The sequence below is a fragment of the Watersipora subatra genome, chromosome 9 (genome assembly GCF_963576615.1).
Source record: "Watersipora subatra chromosome 9, tzWatSuba1.1, whole genome shotgun sequence".
Lineage (NCBI taxonomy): Eukaryota > Metazoa > Bryozoa > Gymnolaemata > Cheilostomatida > Watersiporidae > Watersipora > Watersipora subatra.
The window spans coordinates 37,247,019-37,267,031 of record NC_088716.1 but is presented as its reverse complement, the minus strand read 5'-3'; the positions used below and the strand labels follow the sequence as shown (position 1 = coordinate 37,267,031).

Sequence of the window (20,013 nt, the reverse complement as noted above, 5' to 3'; positions counted from 1 at the left end):
CATTATACACTAAAACTATGTATCACATTATGAACTAATCATTGCACACTCTGCACTATGTATTGCATTATGAACTAATCATTGCACGTTAAAAACTATGTATTGCATTAGGAACAAATCATTGCACACTACGAATTATATATTGCATTATGAAATAAGCACTGCACACTATGAACTATGTATATGGTGAAGTATGTATAGAGTGATGAATCAAGCATTATGCAGTGAACTACGCAATATGAGTCGAGCACCACAAAATTGACTATATTTGCATTAAGAACTAAGCCTTGCATTGTGCTCTCTCCTTGTACCTGGCAGAGAGATTTGAGTACACCGGCTGGGAGTACACTGGCATGGACTTAGATGAGGAAGAAGAAGATGCCGCTGCTGAGGCTGAGATGAACGAAGAAGAGGTCGAGGAGGAGGAGGAAGAGGTCTGTGATCTACTATTTTGATTCACTTGTAGTTTGATAGGAGCAATAGTGATTGTTGGGAATTATGTTCTATTTGTTTTTTTTTCATTGTAATTTAATTACGTGTACCTCAGGTTTTACGCTTCACATTAGAGATATATTATTAATAAATGTATGCTGTGATGCTGTGGTATTTCCTTCCTGTAACAGGGTGGGTTTAAACGGTTGCTTCAACTTTCATACAACCTCATTGGATGTCATTTATTGGCACTCTGAACACTTTCATCTCTCATCCATATACCAAAAAACTTTTAAACAAATAGTTGAACAATCTAGTTAGCTGATAGAAGACTATTGACAGTGACATATCTCTATATCACGTTTTGTTTGAGTATCTTGTACATGTAACCTACATGAATGTTGCTAAAGGGCTTACCTTGCAGAGCTAAATTGCTTCCAAGTTATTCTTTGTAAGTTAATAAGGGGCGTGGTTCATTTTATGTCTCATTGTGTAAAACTTAGGATCTAGAAGCTAGACTCCGAGGAAATAGTAAAAAGGTAAATTAATTGTTGCACCTTCTCGTCACAGAGTTGCTTCAGTACACCAACTCCTTTTGATTTCGCTCACTCTTTCACTCCGCAATCAACTCTTTAAATTATCACTATCTGATTGACTGACTCACTGATTGACTCACTGACTGACTCACTGACTGACTGACTGACTCACTGACTCACTGACTGACTCACTGACAAACATTGACTAGCCGGCTGATGGACTGACCTATTGACTAGAGTAGATGGCTGGAAATATACCTAAAGGAAATCATGAACTATCAACTGATTGACTGACCAATCAGCTGATAGGATAGCTGATATTATTATCCAGTTATCTTACTGACTGACCAATCAGCTGATAGTATAGTTGATTTGATTATCTAAATATTTTACTGACTGACAAATCAGCTGATAGGATATCTGATCTGATTATCCAGTTATCTGACTGACAAATCAGCTGATCGGATATCTGATCTGATTATCCAGTTATCTGACTGACAAATCAGCTGATAGGATATCTGATCTGATTGTCCAGTTATCTGACTAACAAATCAGCTGATAGGATAACTGATCTGATTATCCAGTTATCTGACTGACCAATCAGCTGGGCAGTTTATGCACCCCCTGGATCACCTTTATTTAGTTTCAAGCTTTCTATGATTTTTTAAACTCACCAATTCAGTTTTATTATTAAAGTTATTAGCTCAACTTTACTATTTACAATATATTGAAAATTGAATTTTACATAAAAAAGGTTAAAAGTTTCATCCAACTACATTTTTTGTTACATTGTCATTTAAGCATTTGTACGGGGCGTCGCATAATGTCCCCTAATCTGAAAGCTTCAATGCTACTTCTTAGAATTTCTGAAGCAAACATTCAGTCCCCTTATTGTGTTATAAACAAATGATTACTTTATTATACGCTTTATGCTGTATTATTAAGTTGCAACTAAATGACTGTACCTATTAACTAATATCATATTAGATTATTATATTTTTGCCATCAAGTTTGCAAAACTTTAGCAAAAAAATCAACTAAACATTGTTTGTCATGAACTATGGATGAAGATTTTCAGCTTATGGCGTGTTTAGTAATAAAATTTATATCATTCAAGGTCTCTGATTACTATACTGCTAACAAATCTTTCCGTTACATATTTTGGTTGAATTTAAATTTGCGCATGCAGAGATGCTGTACTAAGGCTCTTGTGGTATTACAGGGCGAGGAGGGAGACCCTAATAGAAGCAAGAAAAAGCCACTGGGTGATCTCAACCACTTCTGTCCTGTAGCTCTGAAGGAAAAAGGCGTACTCTGGCCAGGCAATCCGGAATGTTCCGCTAAATATAGAGAAAAGATCTACTATTTATCAAATGATGATAATAGAACCAAATTTTTGGAGAACCCCATGCTATACTTGAGCAAGGAGAATCCTCAGAAAGTATGTACTGGTCTATTAGGCAGCGCAAATCGCGAGCTTTTGATCAGTGCAATCAACTAAACCTTTTTGTTTTATTTTGATGTTTCTGGTCACAGTTTCTGGCTACGGTTTTCTGTTTTCACAATTTTTTTTACAACTGTCTGTTTCATTCCATCTGTACTTAAACTGGTAAACAAACATTAATTACTTCAACAAGAACTGAAACAACCTATTTTATTGTCTTTAGAAACCAATTGCTTACAAGTTCCATTAATGGTTTTGTAAACGTTTTTTCTTAAGTTGGGAGACACGTTGATGTATACTCTGTTCTGTTTGGCTACAATTGGCAAAATTCTGGTCTATACCAATACCCTGTTTATTTTCATACAAACCTTTGAGAGCCTGCGTGTAGCTTTGAAACAAATTGCTAACTCAGAAGAAAGTATTGCACTGTTTTCACTTATTCTATACCCGATTTGCTTTATCAAGATAGCTCAAATAGAGTGTTCTCTGATTTTTAGCCTCCTTCCACTCGCTTCTTAATGCTTGGAGCTAAGGGCGCCGGCAAGAGCCTCCACTCTCGACGCCTCGCCAGCAAACTCAATATATTCCATATTCAGTTTGAGGAGCGGCTCCAGGAGATCTTGATGAGAAAGACAAAAAGGCTGGTTGGCCCATTTTATGATGCTGAAGAGGAGTTCAAAGATTCCCCTGAAGACATCGAGTAAGTTAATTCCCCTGAAGACATCGAGTACGTTAACAACAATTGAGTATTTTTAAGGCTCTGGTATTTTTGAGGCTTTTTAGAAAATTTATTGCTGCCTTGATAGATGATTCTGACACATAACTTGGCAGGTCACTAGCTGTATTACTGAAACTGAATAAACTGAATACTGTTAGTTGAAATCAAAACGTTTCTCAGTTTAAATAATTTAATATCTCAACACTAAATTGGTATTCAAGGATATATCTTAACTCATAGATTAATAGATATCTGCTGGACTCTGCTACTTAAGAAGAATGTTTTAGTTTCAATTATTCTAGAGTTTTAATTTTTATGAACTGTTGCACCAAAGTCTTTAAGCTAGTCACTGGTTCGGGTAGAGAGGACAAGGAACTAGATGAGTTCAACAGAACTTTCACAATGGCCGACTTAGATGTGGAGGAAAAGGAGACGGAGGAGGATGCAGATGATGGTATGGATGAGTCATCAGGCAAACGAACGAGCGCTGAGGAGGAAGGGAAGGAAGAGGTGAGCCCTTCTCAAGCGCACCTTTCCTTTTTTATTGTTTTAACTGTTATACAGATACCAGGTTCTTAGCGACTGACTAGTACATTTGGTGGGTGGTAAGGATAGTTGAATGTATGATCTGATGACGTCTTTCATGTATCCTTTACTCTAACCAGAGCAACGCTTCTAATGTAGTTGAGCTCAAAATTTTGTCGTGAGGAAAGTCTTTTGATATCATAGATTGTTCACTTTTGAATTTTAGGAAATCTTTAGAATTTAATTGCCTAATTTTATGAATGTTTGATTTGTGATTAAAAAGTTGTGATTATCAGTCTGAAGTCAGCGATGAACCGTCAGCTTATGTGTTTGATTTGTGATTAAAAAGTTGTGATTATCAGTCTGAAGTTAGCGATGAACCATCAGCTTATGAATTGATCAGCATAGCTAAGATTACGATTTCTTTATTACTAGAATAGATGCCTGCTGAAACAGATAGGAGTCTTTGATGAACAATAAGCGTTATCTGACATCTAACTACTTGATCATCTTGTTATTGTACATTTACCACCTGATCATTTAAGTTTTCAGTACATCTGACACTCTGTTCCTCTGTGTATCTTATCATCTGACCACCCAATCATCAGGGCTTTTGTTCTTCTGACCACCTAAACAGCTGGTCCTCTGTTCATCTAAGCGCCTAATCATTCAGGCCTCTGCTCATCTGACCAAATAATCATCTGGTCGTCTTTTTATATGACCACTTAATCGTCTGGTCCTCTGTTCCTATGACCACCTAATCATCTGGTCTTCTGTGAATTTGACCAGCTAGTTTTCTGGCTATGTAAATGTAAAATATTTTTATTTAAATAATACTTTATCTGTCTTCATCAGCAAATTGAAATTTGACTTTTCAGCGAAAGATAGACCGAAAGTAATTGTATTGAACTTTAAGTGGCTGGAAAAAAGATAAATGTTCTTTATAGCTATTTCACATTCCTTCTTCACCATACTTTATTCATATGTAGAGCATTATTCCGTATCATAACTATTATCAACCTTTATTATACATGGATTTGTATGTTTATGGCAATAGCTAATGTTTGACACGGCGTCTCGGTCTATGGGGAGCAGGAGCACCGACTATAGCCGACTCACTCATAATCAGACAGCTTTGTCTAACTGGGTAATTCTATTTTGTCGTGTCAAGGTCACCCTTTGGCACTCCCATTGCATATTCACATGGCACCACCTTTAGTTGTTTGCACCACCCAGCAAATGAAACATTTTCCATCGAGACAGGCTGCTATACAAAGATAACTCTAAATTATTTTTACATAGTATTAAAGTATCACTATGCTAGTTCTGTAGAATGTTGTGGAAGTCTTTTGTACAAGAATTTTTTGCACCAATGGTCTGGTTAAAATATTCTACTTCTAAGAATGGCGGAGCTAGCTGTTATGTACACCAAAAGGACCTAGTGGGTGTAGACGTTAGTAAAATGTGATGGTTGACCATTCATGAAAGAAACAAAGCTTGAAAATTTTGCTCTCTATTTTCAGCTTATTGTCTGTGCTGTTATTATTTCCTTGCTCTCCGCATTATTATTAGAGTCTGTTGATAAAGTTTGAGTGGCTTTATGCACTCATCTTAACTTATGCTGACTGACAATAGGCAAGGAAATCCACTAAAGAGGACACAACTTCTGCTCAAAAAGGTGTTCGCTGGAAACAGCCAACTTTAGATGAACCAGATGATTTGGAGGAGGTCATGAGATGTTCTTTGATAATTTCATTTCTCTTGTTACTTTGATATGTTGTTAGTTGTTAAACTTCTCTTTGGCATTTCATGCTTTGATACGGGTGTAGTCAATAAGCGCTGCCCTAAACAATTGACATCTTCTGTGAATCTTTGTAAATGCTTGTATGCAATTGGATGTTAGTACTAATCCTCGTAGGAGCAACAAGAATCAGATCTCATTCTGTTTAGCCTTTGGAAATATCCGAAATAACTAATAAATCTAGCAGAGTCTATTAAACTAAGAGGAAATGCTAATTTTTTAAAGAATTATATGCTTTTAGCATTTTTAGGTAACTTTGGTACTTGCTTCTTTTGTGATCAACTGGCTGCGACAAACAAAGGCAGCGACAAACAAAGCTTCAGTAAATTATTGCTAGCGGCAACCCTGAGGCTACAAATTATATAGGAATAGATAAGAATAGCTAGTGATAGACAAAGTAATTCATTAATTAATGTTAAACCTACAAGTCACAGCTCTAGTGGTATGAAACTGTCCAGTAGCGTAGATCTAGTTCCATAGCTTCCTTCTTAATGTTCCACCATAAAAAGGTTGTTGGTCAGACTGAATGAAATGAGGAGAAGGTCGGTCAAAATTGAAATTATATACAATTGGTAATGAAATTTATAGACTGACAAAATTCCCTACTTCGAAAGTGTTGATGTTTTCAGAAGCTGCTATTAGACTAAAGGGACAGAATAAAGCAGTTCATCTTCAGCTTAGCACTTTAGCAGATGACTCTTCATTTCATAGTTCAAAATCAATATATTCAGGCAAAAGACTAAAAACCTATACCTTCAGCAAGGCTTTATGTGTGCAGTATAATTGTGATATTGTAGTAGCAGTATAACCTGAGTTTTGTTACAATTTCAGACGGAGGAGGAGGTTGAGGTAGAATACACAGAAGAGGAAGAAGCCATTAAAGGCTATCTGGAAGGTGGAATGGAAGACATGCTTCCTCCAGAAATTCTTGAAAAATTTGTTGGAGAATTTTGGAATACAGAACCATTCAAGTATGTTATTGAAATATTGATTTTGATGGCATTTATATGCTTTCCAAGCTCTTCTTAGATCTTTTGTTTCACTGTTTTCTTTGCAGGAGCACAGGCTTTATTTTGGAAGGGTTCCCACGAACACCAGATGAGGTAAGGTGGATGGCAGACAGCGGTTACTTTCCTGATGTGGCAGTCATTATTAACTCAGAGGACAGTGATATCACGGGTCGTCTTCTTCCACCAAAGATGGAGCTGTGGAAAGCCAAGAGAGACAGGTAAATATATTAATTATTAATGACACTTGACACCCAAAATATATTCATTATTAATGACACTTGACACAGAGAGACAGGTAACATATATTCATTATTAATGACACTTGACACAGAGAGACATGCACAATATATTCATTATTAATGACACTTGACGCAGAAACTACAGACCTGTTTTGCCACATGTTTGTAAGAAAGAACTTTTTGAATTATGGATTCACAAGTTCAGTGAACAGCGCAATCTGTGCAATCTAAAGAGTTATCAGTTCAGTTGTATTACTGGTGATATGAAAGAGAAGACAAGTCTTAATTTTTAGTATGTAAATTGTAACAATATATTAGTAACCCAGTTAATATATCAGTTAACTGAATAACTGATAATTTTGTTAAAAGAGTTCATACCTAGAGTTTAGTTGACGAGCAGCAACTTCTTTCTTTCTACCTTCTTTGTACTTTCGGCTCAAGTACTTTGACCTAGAAAACTGGCATATTCTTTATATGCAAAATTGATGAAGTTTTACTGTAGCTATAATTTCTACAACAAACTTAAACCTTAATTTCCTTTTATGTTCAAAGGTATATTTTAAATACGGCTTTAATTTCAACTCGATGGAAGATTTGTAACAACTTTCTTAGAGGAAACAAATATTATGAGCCTTTATCGTTTTATTTTTTTTTTGCTAATCAATTTTATGATTTAAAAAATCTGTTTTCACTGCTTGGTGGCATGGCTGCTGCTCACTGTCTATACCACCTAATAGTGACAAGCTCCTGATTACAGCTGTAAAAGCTGCTTTAGGAACCAGGACATGCGCTAGAGCAGTTCGAGTCAATTTCTTCCAACTTATTTAACGTGAATTTAATGTGTCTCTCTCTTTTCTGGTTCAATGTGTCCACAACCATTGTGATGGGTTGGTGTGCTATACCGATTAACCAAATCTGTTTTTAAATGAAACTGTTTGCAAAAATAAAAAGTTTTAAATGGCGGTTTCTCTTCATATTATACTTACCAGTACGCTGGGAGTCTCATGCGCTCTGAGAGATCATCATGTGTAATAACTATGTGCATAATTATTCTGTGGCGTAGAAAGGTGGTTGACTAGCGCATTGGTAGCATGCCTGGCTTGGAATCTGAATATCTGGGTTCCATTTCTGTGAAAGGGTTCAAATTACTCAGTAGTGTTTTACCTTGAATTTCACGATGGGCACATTTTAAAAAGAATTTAATACTTACCAGAATTCTATTAACTCCATTTCGTTATACAATAAATTTATATTATTCTTAAAGTCCTTTTTGTTCAATACGCGCTTGAAAATTTTGGATTAGAAGCAAATTGTTGAAAAAATAACTTGTAAGATTGCGAAGATTCTCTAATCAAAAGCAACTTATTGGAAGGGCAACTCCAAACATTTTGAAAATACGGCCGTTATAGCTAAACTAGCCAGTGAACAGCGAGCTGAATACTTTGAGACTTGTTAACAAGCTTGCTGACGCTGCTTGATTCTGTTTGTCATAAATGCGACAGTACTTTGGTTTAGATTAACTATAAATCGAATTGTTTATTCTGAAATGTTTAATGTGTACAGCTACAAACCAATCACACAATTTATGGCTAAATCTGCTGTTGGGTTGTAGAATTTGTATTTTTACTGCAATAATTTTAGTTGACTTTTATAGAAAATTGGCGAGGAAACAGAGGCAGAAGGAAAAAGCAAAGAAGATACGAGACAAGGAAATAGAGAAGAGACGGAGGGAGCTAATAAAAGAGAAAGAGAAAAAGGCAGAGGAAAGGCGAGCTGAGAAAGAGGCTGCGAAGGAAGAAATGGATGAAGAGGTGATTGCTTGCATTTTTTTTAAATTAATCCATGTATTCATCAAAGAATATCTCTTTGAGTGAGTTTTCATAGCCAGCCATAAGCTCTACACAAACTCTTTCTTAATGAGAGGCACTCTTGCTAAAAACTCTTTCATAGTAGATGAAGCATTCCTGTTAGAAACTCTTTCTTAGCAGCTAAAGCATTCTTGTTGAAATAGTTATTGGCATAAATCTGATGTACTTTAACGTTATAATAGATGTTTGAAATCATTTGTTAAATGCATTTGAAAACATTGTTGTTTATTGTTGTCAGGCTGAAGAAGAGGTTGAGGAGGAAGAGGAAGAAGAGGAAGAGGATATTGAAGCTGTTCTAGCTGAAGAGTTTGAGGTAACTTAAGTCCTACACACAGCATTTTTTCAATAAATTAGTAAAACACAAAGTTACATCTTTTTGAGTCTGGTAATAACCATTCTTTTGCGTTCAGGCTGAGGAGGAGGAAGAAGAGGATGATGAAGAAACAGAGGAAGATGCAAGAGATCGACTGACTAATGACCTCGCTGAGTTGTACGACAATGACACAAACCGTCTCTCGTCTGTCACCGAAGGCCTCGAAGACGTGTTGATTCCACATGTAGAGGTGAAAGGTGGCAGAAAGCCCCATATCATTCGTTATCAGCTCTACAAGTCTCTGAAGCCTTACACTGAATACAGAGATAGCATGTTTGAACGAGTTTATCCCATCAATGAAAAGCTCGCTGACAGGATGATCGCCATTGGATACAAGCAACCTAGTAGATTCGGCAGATGGTGCCCGGTGGAAGTATGTATTTATGGTACCAGCTCACTTTCAAACAAGTTACTAATTTAGCAAATGCAAAAATCTTACAAAATGTTATCAAGAATCTTTTGTATTAATACTGCTATTAATGTTGTTATCCAGATTTGAATGTTTAAAGCTACTCCATGATTTTATCAACGTTTTTCTTATAAGCTAATCCGCACATACTCTAGTGATATTCTCTTATAAAATGTCAAAACTAAATCCTTTCTCCTAAAATTGTTATTGAACAGTATAAAATTAGGTTTTTGTCAGTTTTTATGTCGTTTTTATAGGATTCGGTAGACCTTACAGAATGGCATTGTGGTATTAAGCCCTTATATGTATGATTACAGCTGACAGAAGGTGGTTGTGTTCAACCAATGCATGGGGTAGGATTCCCATCATATCCAGCTATATACAGAGGGTATATCTACTATCTGTCATCGGCACACAACAGAGAGCTCTTTATGCAGCATCCTATTCGTTACCTCGAGCAGCCTTCACCCAAGCCTGTTGTACCAATCAGGATAGCTCTCATTGGACCGCCCAAGTCAGGAAAGACCACCTGTGAGTACTTGATAAGTTTTACTTTATGATATTTTAGTTCCCACAAAAAGTTTAGATAAGCGTTTTATATTGAACAATAATAGAATCATACGGCGGGTTTGGCTCAAACAAAATGATACTTTAAGATGTGAGTGGAAGCTGTGTTCTCTTGCTGCCAACTACATGTATTAGAATTTTCCCTGCATAAATTGTAAACTTGCGTTATTCAATAACAACTTTTTAAGTTTACGCTACTGCACATTTTATTATTTTTGTCAGCTTTAATTTAATAGTTACAAAATTCTCCATTTTTTGCACAAAATCCGACACCAGAGAGAACTTTGTCTAGATATTTTTTACAGTCAGATGAAAGATGAAGGTATTTAACTTGCTGTCACATGTCAGTTTTCACCTTGTCAAACAATGAACCACCTGTGCCTTGTTGTCATTGTTACTTTGTTATTATAGTGGCACGTCGGTTTGAATCAGAATATGGAGTGATAAGGATGTCATTGGGTGATGCTATGAGAACTGTAATAGCTAATCAACCAAAAACAAACTTAGCTATCCAACTTCAGTCATGCCTGAAAAAAGGTCAGCCAGTCACAGACGAACTTGCTATAGGCGCTCTGCAAGTCGCACTTATGGACATGAACTGTACGACACGAGGGTAAGATATTATTTGGGTTCTGCTCTTCACTACTATAAACTGTTACAAAATTGTTGAAACCAGCTTAGTGGAATTATATATTAAATAAATATGGAAATTCAATTGAATACTTTTCTTCTGCTAAATGATTAGTTAGTTTTGTGTTCTACTAACCGATACGAACCATCAAATTATGAAGAGGTTTTATTGTATTGGTTGATATAAAATTGTTAAGAATATGGCTGCAAGCTTTGATCTCCTACAGGTATATCCTCGATGGTTTCCCTATGAATATGAAACAAGTGGAGTTGATGAAGGCGGCTAGCATCATACCAGTGAGAGTTATAGAGCTGGCCTGCAGCAACATGGAGGTCATGGTGAGGTCAACCAAAGACAGACTTGACCCAACTAGGTAAATCAGTTTTAGGTTGCTTTGTTTTGGACTTTAAAATCAGTCTGCACAGCTGCCAACTTTCTGTAGTAGCCCATGTATAGGCAACTCATTAAGATAGTATTGTAGATTTCCACTGAATGTCTTAATTTCTGTGTGTATTGTTCGTTCAATTTTAGTTTGATAAGTGGATTTGTTGGCTAATATCTAATGAGTAGGGTGGCCAGTAGACTAGCTGAATACACAAGTCAGATCAGCTGCTAAGTGATTGCTTATTGAAACAAATCTATGTTAGCTTTCTGGAGTAACCTACAAATTTTTAATTATACGCTATCATTAGAATGTTCTAGAAACTTAGCATGCGACCAAGTTCCATAAAAACTATTCTAAGACTGTCGATGTTTGTGTACTGACAGGGCCTACCCCAAGCACGACTCTGCACAGATAGCAACGGTGAAGATCAACTCATACCACCAACACAGCGCAGACATTGTCAAATGGTACAGCGCGGAGCACATGAACTTTGACCAGATAAAAGTTGAGAGGAGCAAATGGTGGGTCTGGAGTGAGGCTCTCGATATTGCCAAGAAGAGTGTCAAAACTATACAGGTATTAGCCTTAGGCCCATACCGTGATCTCTGAGCTCTGATCTTTTATATCTCTGATAGTATTGTTTCATTTGTAATGGTCTTCATAGATACTCTCCTTGTTGGTGGTATGCGGTGGACCCTAAGCTACCAGCCTCCTCTTTACTACCCACCCCTTGTTCATGGATTAATCAAAGCATTTGTGTTTTTCATGCTTCAATAACTCTTCCCATCTCACCATTACTGTAACTTTGGATTATCACTGAAGCCGTCAGGCATCACCATCATTCACTATGTTTCCATGACTCGCTTGAAGTGCATCATGCAGATTTGGAGTTGTGTTACTCAGTGCGAATTGAGTGTTTCTATGGACAAGTGCATGGTGCTGTTTGACTCCGGCACCTTGTTAAAAAAATGTGAAGAATTGTATGCTATAAGTTAATAATTATCGATGCAAACATGTGTAACTCAATTGAGAAAGGACAACCGAAGCACTAAAAATGTTTAAAATTGAATAGCTGTCGCGGTATTTTATTGCGCATAATTCACAAGTGCTGTTTCGCAAGCATAATGGATTTGATAAAGTTTTGCGAATAGCAAAACTCGCTTAGCTTGCAGATTTATGCCATTTCTATGATGCGGTTAACTTGCGGTTTGGCTCAAATTTGCGCATCGTGCGTGTCATGAAAACATAGTGACAATTAGCCATTAACATGTCTGTCAGCCATCACTGTATTAGTCAGGCAACACTGTATTCATAGGAACCGCTTAGACCTTACCATCCTTAGCTGTTTCTATGATTAATTCACCTGGCACCTTCCAGTTCACCCCTCTATACACCCCTTCCTTCTTTGTATTCACCCATCAATACACCCCCTTCCTTCTTCGTATTCACCCCTCTATACACCCCTTTTTTCTTATTGATGGCTCTGTAACTGTTGATGATTGCAGACATACTTAGAAAGAGTTGCAGATGGAAAAGCAGCAAGCGTGTATGACCTTTGTATAACCCCAAGTGAGTTCAAGGCGCGATTGGGTGATTTCAGAGAGTATTGTCCAGTCAGCCTCGCTTCTGGAGAATTGGTCAACTGTGGAGTATCAGATTCCCTCCTTTATGCAGTAGAGTTCAGAGGTCGGTATTCAACTATCCTTTAAGCTGACCTTGCACTGCGAGCAAAACAACTATATAACTACTATTATTAAAAGTTGCGGCCTATTTTGGGAAAAGATACACTTTTTTGTTGCCGGGAGGGGTGTAATTTTTGTAAGTCTAAATATTTTATAAATCTGGTTATAAAGTAACTTGATTAATTGAAAAGTGATTCTAAAAAGTTTATTAATATATTAATTTAATACATTGTGATATATTATGATATAATCTAAAATAATTTAATGTGATGTAATCTTTACTATAATAAGTGCTGCGTTCGTTCGCTGTTCGTTGGCTTGAAGCCACGGTTGAAGGTTGAGGGAAAAGACTGCATTGTAACGTATTTGAACCCAGACTTTCAACTTAGCAGCCGGGCAGGCTACCATCTAACCTGATTGACTGTGATTAGCATAGGCGAATACCATAAATTCAGAAGTTCAACTCAACCCGGCGTATCAATCGAGGTCTAAAGTTTGAGCTAAAAATCTTGGTTTTGACATATATCGGCCGTATAAGTCGACCTCCTTCACTGGCTCAAATCGCTTGATCGCTAACAATTCAGCTAGGCATCAGAGACGGGGGGTGATGTCTAGCTGAAGAAATGACGTTAAAAAATACCATAAAAACTCCAATGTTTTTGTTCCGCTATTGTCAATGTGCAACAATTAACAAAAGAACGAGAGACAAAAGTTGTAATGAAGACCACAAGGCATGAAAAACAATACTTCACTATCGTATTGGCCTGCCCCACCAATAAAACAAAACCACCACCTTTTATAATATGTACATGTTTTATAGAAAAGCCATGCTGCAAGACAGATTCTGTCAGGAATCATGATTCATGTACGAGAAAAATGAGGATTGACGATAGTGGATATGTCAAATAGGTTACCGAAGTGTGGGCTTGAAGGCAGATACTATGAAAAAAAGCATTAAATTTGAAAAAAAACCCATTGAATTTGAAAAAAACCATTAAATTTGAAAAAAAACACTTTCTAGAAGATAATCCTAGCAATGAAAATTTGAATGGTAAAGAATGGGTCATTGTGTTTGAACCATCTCATGTTGAGTAGTATAAGTAGTATTTTACTAGTTTATAAATAAATCCTATATCCTATATGTTATATCATGTAGTCTTGATTTGTGGTGGTTGTTGGAAGTTGAATTTTTCTAGAATTTTTGTCATGAAAAAACTAAATGCTGTAGAAGTTGGGAATAGATTTTTAAGTTTGATATTTTGTGCCAAATTTTCCGCATATATCTTGAAATTTACGATAAATACTACAGACAAACTATGGAATAATTGGGCAGATAGTTATTCCCTGTGCTTTATGACAGGGAATAACTGCCTGACCTAACAACACCTGACAGTCTCTTACTGTATATTGGACTGCCTGGGTACTCATTTAATATAACATATTTTATACATTTTAATATAATATAATATCTTTTGGAATACATAAACATTAGTACAGGCAAAAATGCATAGGCCTATTTTAAAGTAAATTCGATCTCAATTTAGTCTAGTCACATTTCTTGCTACACACAAGCACCTGTATAAAACATTCTATCTAATTAGCATAAATCATTCAGTTTAAACAGTTTCTATAAATGCTAAATAATGACTGCAAAATAAAAATATTTGTTTTAACAAATATTTCAACAATATTACTGAAACTTGGAAACACAATTAAGGAATGTTGGAATACGACTTCATACAAGTATGTTCTGAACTAGTATAATAAATCAATTTCTTGTTTAGGTCACTACTATAAATGTGCGGGTGGAAAAGAGAGAGACATGTTCTTGGCCAACCCAGAGATGTACGTTCCTCCAATGGCGCCGAGGCGTTTGCCAGCAGAAAACCTCCTTCCCAAAAGAGTAACGCCTGATCAGGTCAAGTCCATGTTTCCTGCTCCCCTAGAACTCAAGGGATACTGTCCAGTCACATTCCTAGATGGAAAGCTTAGGTAGGTCTTTCTCTGCCTGTCAGTGTGATGACATTGACTTAGCTAGAGTAAGATTACATGGTTTCTGTTTACTCATGGCACTTAGGCATGTTTAGTCACTGTTTCTTTAGGCTGATGGTTTTGCTGGTTGTAATGCTGCTTGGTGAAATTGGTTTTGTTTGTTCATTTTCAGTGCAACCCAAAGGAGTTCTCTATAACTTCAGTTGATTTTATAAAATATGTCATTTGCTCTGCACTGAATCAATCATTTTCAAAACATTCTCAATATCTTTTTAGTTGATCAACTGTCCAAGAACAGAAACGAAGAAAGTTTTTTATTATTTTATGTAAACAAGCCTTTCGGGGTCTAATATATCGGCTATATTTAATGGAAAGCTCTGGAGTTTATTTTATTTAACATAGATTTAAAACTTAAACTTGTTCATTCTTGCCAGAAGCTGATAGCATTAGGGTTATAGTAGTGACACGCAGTACAAGGGTTATAATAGTGACACGCAGCACAAGGGTTATAGTAGTGACACGCAGCACAAGGGTTATAGTAGTGACACACAGTACAAGGGTTATAGTAGTGACACGCAGTACAAGGGTTATAGTAGTGACATGCAGTACAAGGGTTATAATAGTGACACGCAGTACAAGGGTTATAGTAGTGACACGCAGCACAAGGGTTATAGTAGTGACACGCAGCACAAGGGTTATAGTAGTGACACGCAGCACAAGGGTTATAGTAGTGACACGCAGCACAAGGGTTATAGTAGTGACACGCAGCACAAGGGTTATAGTAGTGACACGCAGCACAAGGGTTATAGTAGTGACACACAGCACAAGGGTTATAGTAGTGACACGCAGCACAAGGGTTATAGTAGTGACACGCAGTACAAGGGTTATAGTAGTGACACACAGCACAAGGGTTATAGTAGTGACACGCAGCACAAGGGTTATAGTAGTGACACGCAGTATAAAATTCTAATACAATAATGAATTTTTGCCAATTACAAAATATCAAGTAAGACTTTGGCTAAATTGTTTTGGACAAAAAGTGTTAATAAACCAATATTACCTAAATACATTACTAAGGGATCGTTTGTTGACCTCCGAGAGTTGTTTTCTCTATACATGGAAATCTTTTGTTTGACTTGTACTCACAAAGTATTCTGATTATTTCGATTGATGTATCTTTTTACTTTCGAACCTCAAGCTTTCACCTTCCATATATGTCAGCCAGTTTTACGTACTTCAAGTTTCATTTTATACTATGTAATATAAATGCTTTTGTGTTATGACACAACTTAGTATAAATATTATGCAAAACCTCATATTATTATATCATGCTATTTTAGCTGAGTTTTTCGAAAACTACCATAACTTCTACATACAGAATTAAAATTTATTCAATTCAAAATTTTTTTTGTAAAACTATTATTTTATTTTATTACATATCAAGCATTCAGAACACTCACTACGAAACTTGATCAGTTTTTAAAATCAAATTTTGTTGGTTTAGACCAAATAGCTTTAGGGCTGTTGACTTCCAATGGTAAAGTTGCCGATGGTTTTTTACAGATATGAAGCTATAGTGCCAGGAAATGCAGAGCTCGGTTGTGTTCTCTATCTTGACAAACTCTACTCATTTGAGTCAGAAGAAAAACTCCTTAAATTCTTAAGGTAAGTTGTTTCCCCTTCAAGTTTCTCTTTTAAATCTGCAGCAAAAAATATGCGCTTTGTCACCTCCTGTTCATCAAGTCTCTGCTACTCTAGGCTACAGATTGGTGGGTATTCTCATATGGCTGGAAGAAAATGATGATATGAGTTGGACATGCAATATTATTTTTTCTATTCGATTTTATGCTTTATGAGGTAAACAGGTAGCCTATATGCATGTATGAAATGAGATGTAGCTTCATTTGTCTGGCATTGCACTGAAGTTGTAAATAATGCATGATTTGAATTAACTAAAAGCCTGTTCTGTAAATTTGAAATGCTCCAAGTATTTTCGTTTGCTGTCCCTTTGGTCATGGTGAGTGATACCGTCAGGTATCATCCTCTTTAGAACGAACTTAACCCAATTGGCTTGTGTAAGTCTAACTACCTTTGTAGTGGTTTTGATTTAAACCCATCGAAAAGTTTTAAGTTGAAAAATTAAAGATCTCATTGCTGCTCAACTACACTTTGTTCACCTAAAACTCATTTTTAGTGTCCAACTAGATGAATGTCTGGCGTGGCATGGGTAATAAACAGAGATGTGTACAAGGCTTTGACAATCTTTACATGTATATATACTAGGTGGATGCCCAGCATTGGGTATCCATCTAGTATATGTACATGTATATATACTAGATGGATGCCCAGCATTGGGTATCCATCTAGTATATATACATGTATATATACTAGATGGATGCCCAGCGTTGGGTATCCATCTAGTATATATACATGTATATACATGTATATATACTAGATGGATGCCCAACGCTGGGCATCCATCTAGTATATATACATGTATATACATGTATATATACTAGATGGATACCCAATGCTGGGCATCCATCTAGTATATATACATGTATATACATGTATATATACTAGATGGATGCCCAGCATCGGGATATAAAGAATTCTTTTGCGCAGAAAATTTATTTTTAATCAGTATATACAACATTTGCCATTATAACTTTGAAATGAAGGCATTCGTTTATTTCTGTGTGTGCTATAAGTTTAATTAAGTTTTTGCTATAAATATATATATATATATTTATAGCATTTTGGGAAGTCGGGGCGCAAAATATTTTTTTAGCACACCGGCAGTCCAGGTCTAATAAGTATGTTCACAAATATTCCATAGTATGGTAAGGTGGCCGAGTGGTGTAGTAGTACCTGTTCAAAGCTGGTGTTTCCAAACTCAATTCTAGTGGGAAGCATTGTTTTGTTCCAAGTACTGTCAGCACGCGTATTTTATCGCTATAACTAGACATATGGCAGATATGACAGACTAACAAACCAACAAACAAAAACTCCAATTTATATATACATATAAAAAGATTTTTTCACAAGTTTGTAAACACAGTCTGTTCAGATGAACTTTCCCTATCCGCACTTAATAATCTTTATTAAAAACCACTTATTCATTGTCCAATCAGATATGTTAGTAAACCCAGGTCAAGTCAAACAGTTTCTTAGATTAGTCGTTATTGGCTAATACAGTTCTTGTTATCTATTTATAGGCTTCCAGAGCAGTATGCTAACCTTAAGCTGCCCCACAAACTGCCTCCACGTAAAGACCCTCTCAATGTCACTCGCCTCCCTATGCTCGGCTACATGGAGGAGTCCGTCTCACTGCCGATTACTAAGGCTATGAACAAATGTGGAGCATTCAAGCCTAAGTTTCCCTTCCTTACTGCCACTCAGTCAGCCCTCATTTATATAGCCTACCATCTCAAAGGTGGGTGAAGCATTCGAATACACGCTAAGGCTAAATAGATTCTCCATTTAAATAAATTTGGAACACGTTAAGTCTATGAATAAGCATCAGAGAGAAAGAGTTATGCCATTGTTATTTATAGAGCTAGACTGTCAGTATGTGCACTTCAACTCACCTTGTTATCCAGCCAGAGCTCTAGTTTAAAATCTCTTTTATTAAAGTTGAGGATGTTACAAATCTAGTTTGTTTAAAATAGATATCTTTACTTTTACTTCCGCCTTTTGACAGAAATTATATCAAATATCGCATTGATTGTTTCTATCTATTTCTAGCAGTAGTCTATGGGTGTCAGCTCTCTTCCTCGTTGTCTCATGGCCTACATTCATATAAACTCTCTTTGGCCCTATAAACCTTTTGCTCAGCTATACCTAAACCTGAGCTCATGTTCAGCTGGCTGATAAACACTGTTCCCAGCATGTTGAGGGCACTCAACTAGTCTGCCTTCATTTGTGTTAGAAAACTCTCACCTGTGTTCAGAATAAATGGAAAAACATATGTTTGGAGTTATCTGGCCTTGCCATTAAATAGGTTCCTGCTGTCAAGGAAGTTGCTTCTTTATTTGTTTTTAGTTTAGTCAGCTAGTGGCCGTGTCTGAGTGTTACCCTATTTTCAGTGAGCAAATACTATTAAGTTTCAATCTTACTAAATTGATACCATATATATTTTATTGTAAAGTTGCGATGTTTCAATTTGTTTTTAAATTTTCAGTATCCTTGAGTCGGTTTTTTTATTTTAAACATTATTTGCTAAGAATGGAGTCAGCAAAAAACATTTGGCGTTACTCCAAGTTTCAAATGAGTGGTTGTAAATGTTATAAACCTTCCTTATCTCTTTCCTGAATATTGAGGGTGATAAAGCTGCGAATATCTAGTAATTTGTGTTTTTGTAGCATTCAACCCAAAGAGCTCAGAATATGTGAGAAAGAAATACAAACAGAAACTTGAAAAGTTTGAGGAGACGTGTAACCTTATCCGCTATCTTGGCAACAATATGACTGTGAGATACAAAGAGCCTGAGGCTAGGCCAATTGACTTCAATCATAAACTAGAACAATTTCTACAGTTAAACTCCCGTCAAGCTGTATAAGAGATTGAGACAACAGGCTATGTTCTGCATCCTATACTATGCACCGGTAGTTGATGTTTAGATGAAAGCATCCAATAAGTTTTAATATAGAGAGTCAGTAAGCTGGCAAAGATATTATGTGATATGAGTTCATCTAATGTGACACTTTGTGTGGACTGACAGCCTATAGCAAGTGTCTGCATATTATATACTTGTAATGTTTCAATATTTTGTCGATAATTATATAAGTTGACAATCATGTTGATTTTTATGAAACTTTGCAGCTGTAAATATAAATTTAATATATTTAATCACAATGCTTTGGAAAAACACAAAATTTATTAATAAAATGCACGCGCTGATAACAAAACCATCATCAGAAAACACTTTCGTAGCAAATTTAAGAAGTATGACAAACAGCTAATAAAATATTACAGCATATTTTAAAACGGGAGATCAAGAGTTATCTTCTCTTTTATTTTAGATATTGGAAAAAGAGCCAGCTACTCATTTAAGGTTAAAACCTGTTTTAGCTGCTGTTCACTAGTACAAACAATATCCAAATACGTTATCCAAGCATTTCATGATAAAAAGTTGCTTACACAAAGTGAGTCAAAAATACTAACTTCTAAATATTCAGATAATGCTGTTTCCAGAATAAAAGTTTAGTTTTTGATATAAAAATTTGATAACATAGAATGGGTTTGAAAATTTATAGAATGCAGGCTTAGACAAAAAATAGATAACTTTAGAGCTCGTAACCTGTGGTCGAATATTTGCGCCAAAACACCCTGCTCCAGCAAATGTAATGCCAAAAAGTCCTAGACCTTTAATTGACATCTCGACATGTCAATTAGGCTC

The 20,013-nt window shown here is 36.1% G+C and overlaps 1 protein-coding gene across 1 annotated transcript in view; it reads left to right on the top strand.

Annotated features, from left to right (window-relative positions):
* The window catches only part of LOC137405414 (adenylate kinase 9-like), a 41,734-nt gene extending 22,332 nt beyond the window's left edge, over positions 1-19,402 (top strand). Inside the window, exons 21-38 of the mRNA XM_068091664.1 lie at positions 319-434; positions 2,191-2,409; positions 2,910-3,112; positions 3,493-3,640; positions 6,288-6,427; positions 6,514-6,684; positions 8,360-8,516; positions 8,812-8,886; positions 8,984-9,319; positions 9,673-9,886; positions 10,334-10,535; positions 10,780-10,926; positions 11,322-11,514; positions 12,444-12,624; positions 14,405-14,612; positions 16,176-16,277; positions 17,831-18,048; positions 18,977-19,402. Coding sequence (XP_067947765.1) covers positions 319-434; positions 2,191-2,409; positions 2,910-3,112; positions 3,493-3,640; positions 6,288-6,427; positions 6,514-6,684; positions 8,360-8,516; positions 8,812-8,886; positions 8,984-9,319; positions 9,673-9,886; positions 10,334-10,535; positions 10,780-10,926; positions 11,322-11,514; positions 12,444-12,624; positions 14,405-14,612; positions 16,176-16,277; positions 17,831-18,048; positions 18,977-19,173 — 3,227 coding nt within the window. The 3' untranslated portion in view covers positions 19,174-19,402. The remainder of the gene's footprint in view (positions 1-318; positions 435-2,190; positions 2,410-2,909; positions 3,113-3,492; positions 3,641-6,287; positions 6,428-6,513; positions 6,685-8,359; positions 8,517-8,811; positions 8,887-8,983; positions 9,320-9,672; positions 9,887-10,333; positions 10,536-10,779; positions 10,927-11,321; positions 11,515-12,443; positions 12,625-14,404; positions 14,613-16,175; positions 16,278-17,830; positions 18,049-18,976) is intronic.
* The last annotated feature ends 611 nt before the right edge of the window (positions 19,403-20,013 follow it).